At 40.2% G+C, this 15,676-nt stretch overlaps 1 protein-coding gene across 1 annotated transcript in view; it reads right to left on the bottom strand.

The window, feature by feature from the left end:
* The window catches only part of Utrn (utrophin), a 425,608-nt gene that overhangs the window by 11,068 nt on the left and 398,864 nt on the right, over positions 1-15,676 (bottom strand). Inside the window, exons 65-70 of the mRNA XM_013026944.1 lie at positions 13,376-13,414; positions 13,085-13,150; positions 12,074-12,139; positions 4,838-4,996; positions 4,269-4,509; positions 1,351-1,459 (exon numbers count right to left, since the gene is read on the bottom strand). Of these exons, the coding sequence (XP_012882398.1) occupies positions 1,351-1,459; positions 4,269-4,509; positions 4,838-4,996; positions 12,074-12,139; positions 13,085-13,150; positions 13,376-13,414 (680 nt within the window). The remainder of the gene's footprint in view (positions 1-1,350; positions 1,460-4,268; positions 4,510-4,837; positions 4,997-12,073; positions 12,140-13,084; positions 13,151-13,375; positions 13,415-15,676) is intronic.

Below are 15,676 nucleotides of genomic sequence, written 5' to 3' on the forward strand. Positions count from 1 at the left end.
ATGTGGTGGTAAGGAATCAAACCCAGGGCCTCATGCATGCAAGGCAAGCGCTCTACCATTGAGCCACCTTCCCAGCCCCTGATCACCTCTTTTAAAAAATAAATTGGATATTTGTGCAGAAAAATCTTTGCACCATTGGGAAATATAAGACTGGAAAACAAGTGATGCAGTCAGTTGCTTTCAGTGTCTCAGTTGTAAATCTAATTTTTTGTTGGTGGTGTTGTACCGGTACTAGGACTTGAACTTAGGACCTCATGTTCTCACTTAAGTTTTTCTGCTCAAAGCTGGCACTCTATATTTGAGCCACATCTTTACTTCTGTCCTTTTTGCTAATGAATTAGAGATAAGAGTTCCTTGGATTTATCTGTCCAGGCTGGCCAGATAAATCGGATCACATCCTCCCAAGTGGCTAGGATTATTGATATGAGCCACTGGTGCACTGGAAATCTATTTTGGATTGAAAGGTGTTTTTCATACACAAAATTATATTCTACCAATTTTGTTTTTTTGGGGGAATTTTCAACATTGGCAAGTACATACTGTCCCCAAAGCAAAGGTTTGCTATGAGATATTCTGATGCAAAGGTACATAAAAGATACTCTGATGTGTTTTTACATTCTGCAATGAAAAGTACCAATAGTTATCTTTTACTTTTTTTTGGGGGGGGGGACTTTTCATTTTTTGTCACTGGGGATGGAACCCAGGACCTACTGCACTTGCTAGGGAAGCACTTTGCTCTGTCCATCCAATAGTTATCTGTTCCTAATATTTTAATTTTTTCTCTGTGTACCAAAAGATATCCTACAAGACAAATACATGAATTTGATTACAGAATGTGGTCTCAGGACTTGAAATGCCATTCCTGATTGCCTAGCATCAGTGACATGTCCCATCCATCTCCTCCCCCCAACCCCTCCCCCCCCCCCCGGACCAGTGAGGGTCTGGGTAACGCTTCTGCCTTGAAGCAAATGGCAGGATGATGTCCACCAGGCCTAGGATGGATAATGTAGATGCATGCTTTTCTAATCCAGGGCTGAGAAAAACTATCACGCTTATGATAATGGTCTTTAGGTTTAGGCTCTTACCATGTTACCAATATGAAAATTTTAGAGGCCTATTATGCTTCGTTGTCAAAAAAATTGAATCCATCTCAAGGCACATAAGCAATTTCTTGCTCATTTCAAAAAGGAAAGAACATTTTTTTTTTTTTAATTTCAACTTTCACCAAGATTTCATCTACTCCTACACATGACAGAAGCAAGCACGGTGCAGCTAAAATGTTTGCTTTTTGGATATGGTTAAAATGGCTCTGCAGCCTGGGCATTATGGTTATGTCTGGAGTCCACTGACCTGCCTGGTGGAACTGTGGACCTGGGTCCGGGTCAAGCGAGTAGCTCAGTGCAGAATGCTGGGGGGAAGCCCACGGGGAGACGCCATTGATTCGGGAATCGGATTCAGGCTGAAATCACAGGCAGAAATTAAAGCAGAGCAAGGATTCACCTAAGCCTTGGGAAAACAGTTCCTTTCAGACTGCCCCTCCCTCACCACGCATAATTAAATCCAACACAGTTGTTTGCCTTCAGGCCATTTTAAACACATTTCAGCATTACTTGGGTGGGAAGATAATTCCCTAGCATACCAAGGGGCCCCAGTCTCTCTCTTCTGCACTTGAAATCACTCAGGGTTCTATGTAGCAGGATTTGTCATTCTTCACCCCTTACATTTTCTGTCGCTTTATCAATCAAGAGAATTTAGTGATGTATTACATTCATCTCTCAAGTATTAGAACTGGGCTTCCATGATAGGAAATTAACCCAAACTCAAAAATTATCTCAGATTGGAAGGCCATATTGCCTTCCCCACTCTTGGTGAAGAGCATGACTTTGGATTAAGTAGCTTGAATACAAATTCCAACTCTGCCACTCATAAGCAATGTAAATCTAGGTAAAATGAGACAACCTTTTGTCACACCAATTGTCTCTTTACTAAACAAGCTTGGTAATAATAGTGCCAGTGTCACAAGATTTTGTGGTGCGAGGGATAGATGAGTTTTTTTCTAAAATGACCTGCAGTCTGATAGCTAGTCCCCATTGGAAATGCACTCCTGTACAATCTCTGCAATGGTGATGGATAAGTTGACAAATATATGGTCAAATGATCAAGTCTGATGGATTCTATCGAGGATGCAGAAGTTATAATTCTTGAATGCAGAGTTGTTGTTGTTGTTTTCCCACCATTAAATCTGTATTAGTTGAAGTCTAGGAGCTTTTCCTGTTTATACTATCAGAGTTAAATTTTCCATCTACTTCTGGCACTCACACTTAATGGTTAAGAAGAGATAAGAGCTCCAGGCTGGGGATACTGGAGCCATTTAGATAGCAGCTATCTCCAAAAGTATTACAGTGCAATTCCAAAGGCACAAGAGCCATTAGGCAGCTCTATCTAGCAGGGTGGGTGGAGGGAAGGGGAAGTCAAAGAGTCTTCAGCCCACCTAAGAGCATCACAGTAGAAAATTCAGTGTAGTGTTCTTCTGCAATGAGTCAATCACACACTAAGAGGCTAGCAAGCACTTCATATGCTAAAGAAGAGATTATACAAAAATCTGCTCCCTTATCCATACACCCCTCAGAAACTTCAAGTTCATTGTACAAACAGTGTAATTCTTGCAACCTAGATGACTGACACTGAGATGAGAATCGAATATTCTAAGGTTGAACAGAAAGCCAGGTCATTCTTTATTTTCTAAAAGTTTCCAAATTTGGAAGCCCTGAAGCAAACGTTCTATCAAGTAGTGTCACACAATTTTGGAAGGAATGATAGACAGCAAGAAAAGCTCATGGCCAAACTATAGGGAGAGATGGATGGTACATGACTGTTGATAGTACAGAGATTAGAATGTTTGGAATGAGTCTGATGAATTAAAAAGACCAATAGCCACAGTGACAGGATGGTTTTCAAAAATTGCTGCAAATCATTGCTTCAGCTTTGATTCATCGATGATTTCTGAAGGAAAGTATTCCTATCACACTGCCAAGCACCCCCTCAAATACACGGGAGAAAAAAAAAAAAACAAGTGATAACTTGAATTTTGCTGTTCGGAATTCTTCAAGTGGGATTTTGCCCTGCATGTTCCGGCTACAAAGGTTTCTTCTTTGTTGGTTGTACTCTTTAGGGCTAAATGCCTAACTCTCTGCATCAAGTGTCTAATTGGACAGTTCCATCCTTTCCTTTTCGGTGGTACTGGGGCCTCAAGTTTACAAAGCAAATCACTTAGACCACACCTCAGTGCCTTTGCTGTTAGTGTTTTTTTTCTTCCAATAGAGTCTTGTGCTTTTGCCCAGGCTAACCTTGGACTGTGATCCTCCTTCCTATCCCTCCTAAATAGCTGAGATTAGAGGCATTCATCATCATGCCTAGCCCTACAGCTATGCCTTTATGCATGCTACTATCTGTCCTATTTGGTCTCTGAAAAGATCACAGGCACCAGAAAGGCAGAAACTATACCTGAAGCTTCCTTTACAAACCACAGAATGTCTTTTCCCATAAATTACACTCACTAAGCATTTTGAAATCTTCAGTATTAAGGGGAAATAAAAAGAGGGAAGAAAAAATATAGGAAAGCGAGGAAGTAGGAAGAAAGGAAGAAAAACCACAGGAATGGAGGTGAAAGGAAAGAAAGACGAGGAAAGAATCGAAAGTAAGAACTGACACTTCTCTATAAAAGAAAGTGTATTTAGCATTCATCACATGTGTGTATTCTCATCACAAGGTAAACGGTACTTATTGTCAAAGAAGTTTGCAAACAAATGCCATAAAACACAGTCCCAGGTTAGGAAATAATAGTAGCAAATTAATAACCATCTGTTACTTTCATGAAAATGGGAAACAGTAATTTTGGAGTGTGCAGTTCTAGGTCACTGGGAAGAATGAAAATTTTTAGGTTACTTGCTGTCTTGTAATTTTCACAGATGGTTCTCTTACGCAATCCAGGCAGACGGATGTCGCAGGAACTTTTCTTACAAACTATTCCAAGCTGAGGTAGACTACAGTGCTAAAGAAACTCTACTGTCCATCGGGAAAATACGTTTTGATGGCAGGGAGGATTTTGTGCATACTTGTGAAAGGAGACATCTAAGCCAGTCTAAATTAAATTAGCTATAGAGGCGAGAAACTGAAGGTAGACCTCTCGACTTCAACTAATTCCCGGTCTCTGGGAGATGGACAGGGACCTTGCAGAGGTGGGGTGTGCTGGATTCTGCACCTCCTACCTGCTCCAGCAGCTGGCGAAGGCGGTGCAGCTGAGACTCCAGCTGTTTGTTGTGATCTTCTAAAATCTGCATCCTGGCCTCCAGCCGGCCTTTGTGCTGCCGAAGGAGTTTGGCTTCCGCGATGAGCTCGGAATCTTCAGATGTGTGGTGAGGAGATACAATGGAGTCGGGAGGGGAACCGACAGGGAGCCCCCTTCGCAGATGCTGCTCCTTGAGCTGCTCGTATTCCACCTGGAGATTCCTAATACAGAAAAGGCACAGATGGAATTGCCACTGTGTATACTGTCTTCCTTCCCAGACTCTTTATGAACTCCAAATTTAGCCTGTGGTACCATTTCTTCTCATGGCAAACACACACTAACCATAAGATGAGCAAGCAGGAAGGAAATCTGTGGGTTCAAGGAAGGCATCATCAACATAGCCCCAAACGCTGCTGGGTCTGCAGCAAACATACTGGTGTGTTAATTAGTATTAAAAAAAAAAAAAGATGGATGGGGCTATGGTGACCTTCACATAAAAGCATGGGTAGTTGTTGTTGTTGTTTTTTTCTGCTTTCAGGTCTAGCACACCTTTGCTCTTCCTCCAGGTCAGCAATAATCCTTTCCAGTTCTCCACGTTCTTCTCTTTCGACAGACTTCAGGATCTGGGCTGGGCTCTGGGGCTGGCTCACGGGAGACTCCCCACCCAGTGTCTGGCAGTACTGTTGGATAAGGGCATGCTCGTCCTCCCTAGTGAGACAGAGGAGAAGATACAGAGGTTCACATCCGGATGGTGACACCCGGGACATAAAGGAAGTGGAACCAGTGATGCCCAGTTGGTCGCTGGGCCAGGATTGTCTTGGAGCTCAGTGTCTCCATGACAAGATGTACATCCAGCCACACAGGTGTCTGATCTATACAAACTTTCTGCACCTGTTATATATAGTCTATCAGCTATTTCTTACAAATCTCAGGAGAGAAATTTCACTCAATCAAGACAATAAATTAAGATGCAGCGGTCAATGTAAATAAGGCTAATAAGTTAATATAAGCAAGGGTTACTTAATATAAACATTATCACAGAGAAAAGTCACTCACTGAAAGCTGATTAAAACATCACTGAGCAAAAATAAGCTGACTCTCTTGTCCTTAGCATTTTGTTCTAAGCAATTTGGTAATGTTTTATAACCCATAGGATGGGCTTTATAATACTCATATTCTTTCACTTAAATAATTCAGCACAAATGGAATTTTAGATCTTTATAAAACACAGATATGTTACTTGATAATATCAGTAGGTATTTTTAGGACCTATCATTCTGCATTAAAATGACATTCAAGGCACTAGAATTCTCCCATTTATCTAACTACAGCCTAATGAACTAGACATATCAATAATGAGGTTGAATTACTGACTGATAAAAGCAGAAGTATAATGAAGTAGGACAAAGTTGATACATGCATAGGGAGGGGACATTTTGCAGCAGGCTTGGATGCTCTTCTCTTCCTTATGAGACAGATCCAGCCAGACCTCCAGGTGAATTCAGAACTTCTGGTTAATGCTAGTGCAGAGGACAGACTGTACCTGGCTTGTATGGTTGATTCTGGTAAGCACATCCTGGGATCTATGGATGTATTAGAAAGAGCTTCCAGGAAAATAACACCTAAGTCATGACTATCAGAGCATAGCAATGTAGCTAGCCCATGACGGTGTAAGCAGTGTGGCTGCACATATCTCTTAGAAAACCTGTGTGTTCCTCTAGGACCAGGCCATGAACTGAGGCATCCAAGAAGAACCTGGGGTCAGCAGTCCTGGACTTTTCTCTACTTCACTTGGGCCTTGAAATTGCTTGTGCTCTTAAACTGATCCTTGGTACTTGATACTGGGCAAGAGCTCTGATTCTAGTGAGTGTGATAGGAAGTTCCAGTCCTGTGCAATCATGGTTTAATCTGACAAATGGGGGGAGAGGGGCTGAAATTACATCTACAACTTAGTGAGTTCTCAGAAGAGGAGGCATGCTCTGGGTATGTAGATGCGAGGGAGAGAGAGAGAGAGAGAGAGAGACACAGACAGACAGACAGACAGACACACAGAGAGAGAGAGAGAGAGAAAGAGAAAGAGAGAGAGAGAGAGAGAGAGGATTGCCAGGGAGAAAAATGAGTGCTATACTTGAGAGTGTGCCAGAGCAGAACAGCCAATATGATGGATTTCACTTCCTTCTTTCATTTTGTTCTCTACCTCCACTCTCTCCCCTTCTTCCTCTCTTCATAAACACACACACACTTATACATACATATAGCTATTCATGTACATATATATTTTCTGTACAGATTTAGGAACTGTACATAGGGCACATGGATGGCAGGATTAGGGGTGAAGTAAGCCATGTAATTCCTGAAGACATCACACACACACACACACACACACACACACACACACACACAAGTTGGCAGAGCCTCTATGAGAATCCCATGCTTAGTTTAAAAGACCAGCAGAGGAGAAAATGGTCATGTCATTGCTGCAGAGTGGTCTTGTGACTAGTGAAGATTGGCAACACTGGAAAGTAGACCCAAAGATCCTAAGTTGCCCATGTAGCAAAATCTGAGACCCTCAGCAAATGGTCAAGAGCCAGAATATTTTGTAAATATTTCTCAAACTGAAAACAACCTGTGTACAGAAACTATAAAGGAATAGCAAAAAAAAAAAAAAGATAGGTGTGTATGTGGGTATACATGTTCCAGTAGATTTTCTATACTTTTACGGATAAAGCATCATCAGCAATTGATACAAAATAGTAAAGGAAAGCTGACACGTAGCTTCCTTCTGTCCACAGGAGACTATGTTCAAAGATGATGGGCAATGTCCAAAGTCCCAGTGAGTAAATTACACAGGTTAAATACTTGGTCCACCTGGCAAATCAAAGAATGAGTCAGGACAATGCAAAAGAGGACAGAAGTAGATGGTATTGTCAGGTGTTGGGGTAAATAGGAGTTAGAGATCCTCACAGTTTAATTACAGACCTGTGCCAGTATATCTGAAAGAACAAAGCCAAGTTGGGACTTTTCTTGTAAGAAGTAACATAAGGACATCAATAACAAAAAGAGAACTTAGACCCCAGAAGCTACCCAGCTGGTCTCATGGCAGTGATTCAACCACAGCTTTTGGCACAGAGTTCCTCTGACCTTTTATCTCTCGGAACATTACTGTTAGCACCTGACCCCTGGGATTCACTTACTCACTGTTCAATATTAACATAAACAAAATGTTTTGTTTTAAAGTTTCAGTACCATGAAATGAGTCAAAGTTAGATTCAGGATGCATTTGTTGGCAATGTTTATGTAGATGCATTTCTTTTGTGCCATTTGTGGATCTGTTATTATAATTACCATTGCCACTAATACTGCATTCGTCATTAAGGTGTCTGGAAGATAATTAAGGCTTTTTTTTTTAAAAAAAAGAACTTAAAAATAATTTTATGTAACATATAATTCTAATCTTATGTGTTTGTCACATAAGATTAGACTTAAAGTTAAATATAAAAATAGATACATCGCAGTTCTTAATTATATGTCGTAAAACCCCAGTGCAATTTCTGTAGGCAGCACTTGATGTACTAGATTAAGGTCATTAAACATCAATGGGGTATTTTGTGTTAAAGCAGAAAATATTTTTTAAAATGTAGGTCTGCACTAAGAAACTCCATTAGATGGAATATAATTCACTTTATTCGTCATGCAGAGTAAATACTATTTAGATTACAAAATTAGTACCTAGCAGATGACAAAAGAACCATGATTCATTCAATGACCTTTTGGAAGGAGACAAGACACAAAAATAACAAAAAAAAATCCTTTCTTGTTAAGAGTTGCTCTGTTCTAGGCTAAAGATTTGCAAACAACTCTGGTGTGAAACCACATTCAGCCTTTCTGTACAATCGATCAATCGATCCTTCCTTCTAATAGGGTCGGAAGGTAAATCCATGGCAATGGACTATCTTTGGGTTCTAGCTTCTGCTCTAAGACCATCTTGGGTGCTGTTCTTCTTTGCAATGGGTTTGCTCAGTTCTTCCTTCAAAAACGACTTAGCATCTTCAAAACATAATGCTCTCTTAAAATGGTTATAGTCAGACTTTCAGAGAAAATAGGGGATATTAAGAATTGGGGAAGTGGGGGTAAAAAATTGGGAAATTGGTTCACATGCTAGGCTAAGGAATCAGCAGCTCCTGAGCTCAGAAGCAGGACAAGGAAGCAAGCAGCTTCATGGAAAAGAAATGCCTTCCCAGGCAGCACCATGCCGAGACCAGGAACGGCCATACCTACAGCCACAATGCTTGGGACGTGGGGCTCTACTTCTTAACTATGATCCTGGGCAGGCTCCCATTCCACCACACCCTCCTTTTACTCATCTGTAAAATGGTGTCAACAATGTGAACAACAACAGTCTCATCTCACAGGGTTTGTAGGATAATTCCTCAGGAGACAGGCAAAATGCTGAGCATGGTGCCTGGCTCTCGGCATTTTCTATACCAATGAGGGGGACGTGGCTGCTTTTCTATCTTTACTATTATTATGCAAGAGAAACCTAATGATGTTCTTCACAGACAAGGTTGACATGACAAAACAAAACAATAACAACGAAACGAAACAAGCAACAAACAAGAGGGGCCTAGGGGTAAAGTAGAAAATTCAAGAAAAAGTACTGTGGAAATTTGCTAGGCCCCTTCCTTCCTTCCTTCCTTCTTCCTTTTTTCTTTTTTTATGGGGTGGGGTGTCATTCATGGGGTTTGAATTCAGGGCCTTGGCACTGACCTTGAGCTTTTCCCATTCAAAGCTAGCACTCTACCACTTTGAGCCAAAGTGCCACTTCCAGTTTTCTGGTGTTTAATTGGAGATAAGAGTCTCATGGACTTTCCTGCTTGGGGCTGGCTTCAAACTATGATCCTCAGATCTCAGCCTCCTGATTAGCTAGGATTACAGGTGTGAGCCACTGGTGTCCTGTCCTTTTCTTCTTCTTCTTCTTCTTTTTTTGCTTAAGATAATTTGAATTGTCATCTTTCCCAGTAACAAACTAAAAAGATGAGTTAAAATCTTGATGGTCTCAAGTATCAGAGTCACAAACATGCTAATATGCTTCCTTGTCCATTCCTTCTCCCTCTCTGCCTCCTCTTCCTTTTCTCTCCCCACTCCTTCCCAATCTCCCTCATTTCTCTGTGGTGTTTGGGGTCTGAACTCAGGTCCTGGTGCTCTGATTTAATTTTTTCTGCTCAAGGCTGGAATTCTATCACTTGAGCCATACCTACCGTTCTCACTTTTTGCTGGTTAGCTGGGGATAAGAGTCTTATCCACTTTCTTGTGTGGGGTGGCTTCAAACCATGATCCTCAGATCTCAGCCCCCTCAGTAGCTAGCTAGAATTACGGGTGTAAGGCACCAATTCCTGCCATAAACATTCTAATTTCTGAGTAGAAAAGGGGTTAGGAACTCAAAGAGAAACGTATCATCCCAAAGAGCAGATTCTCCTGAGATGGGCTGAAGAACTGGCCACTTTGTGATCCCATCCACAATCACCAACTTCCCTGCCCTTCATGATACCTTACTCAATACTGCCACATGCAAAGACATAGATTATGAAATCTTTTAAAGTTCTTTAAATTGGGACTACTCTAGTTTTTACTTGTTTCATTCTAAAGAATACCCATAAAACCACAGATCTGATCCAGGTTCTCATGATTTTGGAATATAAACTATCCCAAAGTTTCATTCTTTTAATTTTTAAAATGATCTATTATTTCATATGCCACACATTTTTGGAAAACTGACCTTAGGTAACAGAATAGACATGTCTACAAATAGTTGAAAACATTTGCTCCTTTTGCTTATCTTTCTTAAGGGACATCGATGGTGTCTGAGATGAGAGATTGATGGGGAGGCTTGGCGCCCACTTTTCCTCTCCTCTGGGCAGCTTTCTGTGGAGGCCTTGTGAGGGGTGAGCAACCAATGCCCCAAAAGGATCAAAAGGCCTTAATTAGTCATTCTGTGCTCATACTTTTACTGTGGCAATTTCAGGCTAATGATATGACTGAAGGTACACACACAGTTGCATACCACCTGACAGATATACTAAATAGCTCCAAGAGCCTAGGTAATATGAATGGAATGAAATAAAATAACTAGGACATAATGGGCTTTAAGGATTACCTTTCTTTTTCCTTTAATATAATTTATTTGATTATAACTATATATACATATGTATGGATCAATTGTGTGGGGGGTACTGGGGTTAGAACTCAGAGCTCTGTACTTTTTCTTTGTTTTTTTGCTTAGGTTGGTGTTCTACCACTTGAACCATACCTCCAGCCCACAAATTAATTTTTAATACAGGGTCTGCTTTGCAAATGTCTTACAAACTTCTGGATCCGGTAACAACTGCCTCTTATAATCAGTTTTAGCACATGGCTGTACTGTGGGTATAAAACAAATATTTGTTCAATGGATGAATTACTACATTTAATGATAGTATGTCAGGTTGCATTCAGCTGTTCATTATCTCATTGCTATTTTGTCTTTCCTGAAACATTTGTGCTGACGTTACCTCTAGCACTCACTCGAATTTGAAGGCAGGATAAAGTAGGCTGGCGCATTGCCTATACTCTGTCCGCATGGCAAGACAAATGTATTTTAAAGATGAAATATATGGGTCTTAATTACTTTATTTCATGTAATTCTTTAGCAATTCTGGTGGGAAGTATGTTGATTTGAAAGATATTTAAAGTATTTAGTCAGTTTATATGAGATGCACATTAGAAAATAAGCATTATAAATACATTCTAATCTTAATTTGGACATTGTTTCAGATTTGTAGTGCCTGAAAAAAAATTTTTTAAAGTATAAAACATTACTATATCATTGTCAAGTGCTGAAATACTAATGCTAGATATTAAAAATTGAGAGCTTTTATTTATAAGCTTAATGATAGACTATTTTTTTAAAATACAAAAGAGGAGATATTCTATATTAAAGTGTTTGTTATTTCTACTTGGCTTTCTCCATAGTCTGTTATTTAAAACTACCTCGGTGCTATGCTATGTTCTATCATTTTCCCATTTAATAGCTTCCCACCAGATAGATCCAAACCCCAATGAACCTACAAGTCACATAAACTTGACATTATTGAAAACTTTTATATGCCAATTGTGAATTTACGTGAATTAGAAGGCCCTGAAAACTTCCAAAGGAAATACGACACACAAGAGTGGGGTAATCAGAGATAAATTATTTGCCAAGCATATTCTAAAACCAAGTTGAATACACACAAATGAGGAAATCAGAAATAAAGCATCTGGCTGGAAAGCTTTTTAAAGGTATCCTAAAGCCATGAGGCTTTTCCCAGTTCCCAATAAAAGAAAATATTTGCAAGGAAGTTCTTTTTCAAAGAAAAGTAGAAGGTATGTGTCCAGTATGTGTGGCCCAGCACTACTAAATGCAGAGATTATGGACATAGTAAGCAAGCTAAAGAAAGGATTTTGCAAGCAAAGCATGTATCCTACATTTGTAGAATTAGCATGAATAAAACAATCCTATACTGATAGATTAGCTGACCAGCATAGAAACCCCTCTCCCCCAACTTCTATAAAACTAAGCAAATAAACATATCCAGTTTATGTCATCATGGCTTGAGGGCATAAAATCTATGCTGACATTCTTGGAACCACACTTATCAATTTTGATTGGGATCCAAATTCAGAGCCATAGACCATGAAGATTATTTCTGACATCCATAATACAAGCAGTAGCCTTTCCAGACTGGGTTAGGTTCATGATTTACTTACACACTTCCTGTGGTAGAGCTGCTATCAGTGAGGAAAGACCCGTTAGTTCTTTCCATCTGGGCCAGGCTGAAAAATAAAAATAAGGAGGTGAGAAAATGTGGTCCTATAAATTAACAGGATCAACTAGAAACACATCCTCAGTCATTTGTTCGACTATGAGACTTCAGACAAAACAGGAGACCTTGAGTTATATTTCTATTGTCACTACCTTCAAGTGTGGAAGGCAATTTTGTCTTACATCATATTAGAAACTCTTCTGATGAACCAATTCTTCCTAATTGATCTCCCAACCCCTCTAGCACACAAATCCAATGATGTTGTCTCATGTTTCAAGACTATGGCTTTTCCATGGGACCAAGCCTCTTAGTACCTGAGCCTTCCAGAGTTATACTGCAGTTTCTCTTTTTCACGTTCTCTCAACTCTTCACACCCCTTCCTGTGGAGCAGTAAACAAGCCACATTCTTTCCCTGCCCAATGCTTTTTAGTAGACTTTCCCATCAGCCCCAATATGCCTTTGTCCAAAAATTGTTAACTTTGACTCACTTCAAATGTTATTATTTTCATAATGCTTAACTAGCATTTGTTAGACCTAGTTGGTTTACAAGGACCACAGAACAGCCTGTTTTTTTTTTTTTTATTGTTTGGAGATGCTAAAACAAGCCTCGCTCATAAAACATTAGCATAAATTTAATTACAGTTTGTAATTCATATGTGCACCATCTCCTGAGAATACTTCCAATCCCTGTTTCCATTCACTGAAACTAGGTTACATTATCTAAATCCTGCCTGTACAGTGTCTGGGTTCTCATGAGCTCTGTAATCACTGCCTGCTGAGATTTACAGCTCAGAATAAATAGCAATGTGCTTGGTAACGTGAAATTACCCCATGAAAAGATGATGGCCCAGATTCCTGCCAAACTTCTTTCCATAAAGGTATGTTAACTGTATCAGATTCATACACAAATAGATCAATTCTGGATGGCAGTGCAAAAGTCCCATCCGTTTCTTACCGGGTAGCATACTGCTCTATTCTCGAGTGAGTGTCATCATGAAATAGCTGGGGGGAATGTGAGGGGCTGTAAAAGAAAACAAACAAAAACACTATATTTATGCCCAGACATAGGTAAACATGACTAGCAGGAATGTTAGTTTAGTTAAATAATGAATTCACCATGCAAACACACCACCAGAATCGTTACCCGGAATGCAGAGGTAGTACTTCAGATAAGAATTAAGTAATCACCCCAGTGCTAGTACACCTGCTCAGAACACCCTTCTGCACAAGGGCTGGGAATACTCACTCATAGTGCTCTGGCCACATACTGATGAGGGTGATAGGACTGTAGAGAGGGGAGAGGGAGACAAAAGCCACAGAACAAACACTTTAGAGCAATTCCAGACACAGATGTGGGGGAGGGGAATGGGGGCAGAGGATGCTCAGTTGCTTTCCACTCACAGGTGGCTACCCTGACCATTCACCATGGTGAAATCAAAAAGCAACTGAAGTCACCACTTATTCTAGAGAAGATGCTTTGATGTCAAGAGTCCTTTGGGAAGGGCAGGGGAGCCTTTGAGGAGGAAGGGGCGTTGGACCCTTTTCACAGAATATTTGTTACTATCAGGCTAGCAAAACAGAGTAGAATGTTCTAAAATTGCTCAAAATGATAGGATAATTTTAAAGGTGGCATTCTAGCGTATTCTTAGGGGAGATGCAATCATATTTTTTTATTTCTTTCCTAGAGAAGAAATATAATAAAAGGTGATGTGATATGTGTGTGTGTGTGTGTGTGTATGTGTGTGTGTATAGTAATGGCAGAGCTGAAGTAACACATTTTTTCTGCATTTTTTATCCAATATTTTGTGTACAACTTCAAGCTCAAATGTACCCAAAGAAGTCAATTAAGCCAATTGCACAGATCTATGGGGAAACAGCTGTAAGCCTCAGGCCTCCCCCTGCATCTGGGCAGAAGCACCCCAGCACTTCGGTACACTGAGAGCAAGTTCGCTGAGAAGGACACGCACTCATCCAACACAGCCGTACCCAGTGGTTCAATCTAGAAAATGGACATGGGACAATGTGTTTTGCTTGAACCATGCACTTTGTCTAAGGCTGGATCATTGCACAGGGGACAAACCCAAACCCCCTGTACCTCTCTCAGTAGTCCCCAGTCTCCATGAGACATCTTTGAGAACAACGGTTCCAAATGTGAAACAAATCCAAACCCTAACTTAATGGGGAAGGAGCTGGGGTAAACAAATGAATGCTGAACTTTAAACATATTCAAAAATAATTAGTTGTCTATTTCATTAAAGTTTCCTGCAAAAGCTAATGCTGACTGAAGCAAAATGACTCTATACTTCCTTCTTTTTCTGTGATGTGTACGTACTTAAGAAAAGGTTAATGATCTCATCACCTCCTACAGTGAAGTGCAAGGTGTGTGTGTGTGTGTGTGTGTGTGTGTCTGTGTGTGTGTCTGTGTGTCTGTGGCAAAGACCAGAAAGAGATGGGAAGCTCTCTTACTTGATGGAAAAACTAAGCCTCCCAAATGGTCTGTCAAAAATGGGCATGTATCCACTGTGTTTCCCAGAATACATATTCTGTGAATGTACTTAATTGTACATGAGCGAAACAGACAAAGAAATAATCAAACAACAGAGTATTCTGTACCACATCTCATGAGTACTTTTCATGAGCTTGACACAGGGATGTGAAGTAGGAGGTGACAGGTTTGCTATACTTTCTAGAACCAGAACCATTATAAGGGATCATTTCTGGAATTCAAGTGTACTGCAAAACTTAACACAAGCCTGAAACACAGAAGAAAAATTGTACTTTTTTATATATATTTTTTATTGTCCTGGACCTTGAAAAAGCTTTGTGGAAACTTGATTGACTGGTCTGTGTAAAGTCAGTACAAAAATCATTTATGAATGAAGATAAAAATGGCAAGGGCAAAAAACTCAAGTAAAGTTTTAAAAAATATTTCAAGCTTATTTGTTATGGAAAATTTCTGAGAAACAGATGTAAAAAAATCAAACAATAGGCTTCCTTGAACTCAGAACATTCAAAAAAAATTTTTTTTGGGGGGTCCGGTCATGGGGCCTGAACTCTGGGCCTGGGCGCTGTCCCTCAGCTCTTCAGCTCAAGGCTAGCACTCTACCACTTGAGCCACAGCGCCACTTCCGGCTTTTTTCTTATGTGGTGCTGAGGAATTAAACCCAGGGCCTCAAGCATGCAAGACAAGTGCTCTACCACTGAGCCACCTTCCCAGCCCAATTCAGAGCATTTTGATTTGCAGAAAAAAAAATCAAGTAATGAGATTTCACACTTAATTCTCAAGTGAAAAATCAAGGCATTGGACAGTTAGAACCTACAACTGAATGGGGTTGAAAATAAGGTCAGGACTTAGTGATACAACACTTGCCTAGTATACAGGAGCCTTAGGTTCTATTCCTAGAACTAGCCAATCCATCCCTTAACCAATCAGTCATAGAGATAGATAATGATAAGACTAAACTGTGTTAGCCCAGCTGTCATAATTCAGACTCATTGTGTGTGGTGGCTGAGCAGGGTGGTTTGATGCATCCCATTCTAATATGCA

This window comes from Dipodomys ordii, unplaced genomic scaffold (genome assembly GCF_000151885.1).
Source record: "Dipodomys ordii isolate 6190 unplaced genomic scaffold, Dord_2.0 Scaffold98, whole genome shotgun sequence".
In the NCBI taxonomy this organism is placed as follows: domain Eukaryota; kingdom Metazoa; phylum Chordata; class Mammalia; order Rodentia; family Heteromyidae; genus Dipodomys; species Dipodomys ordii.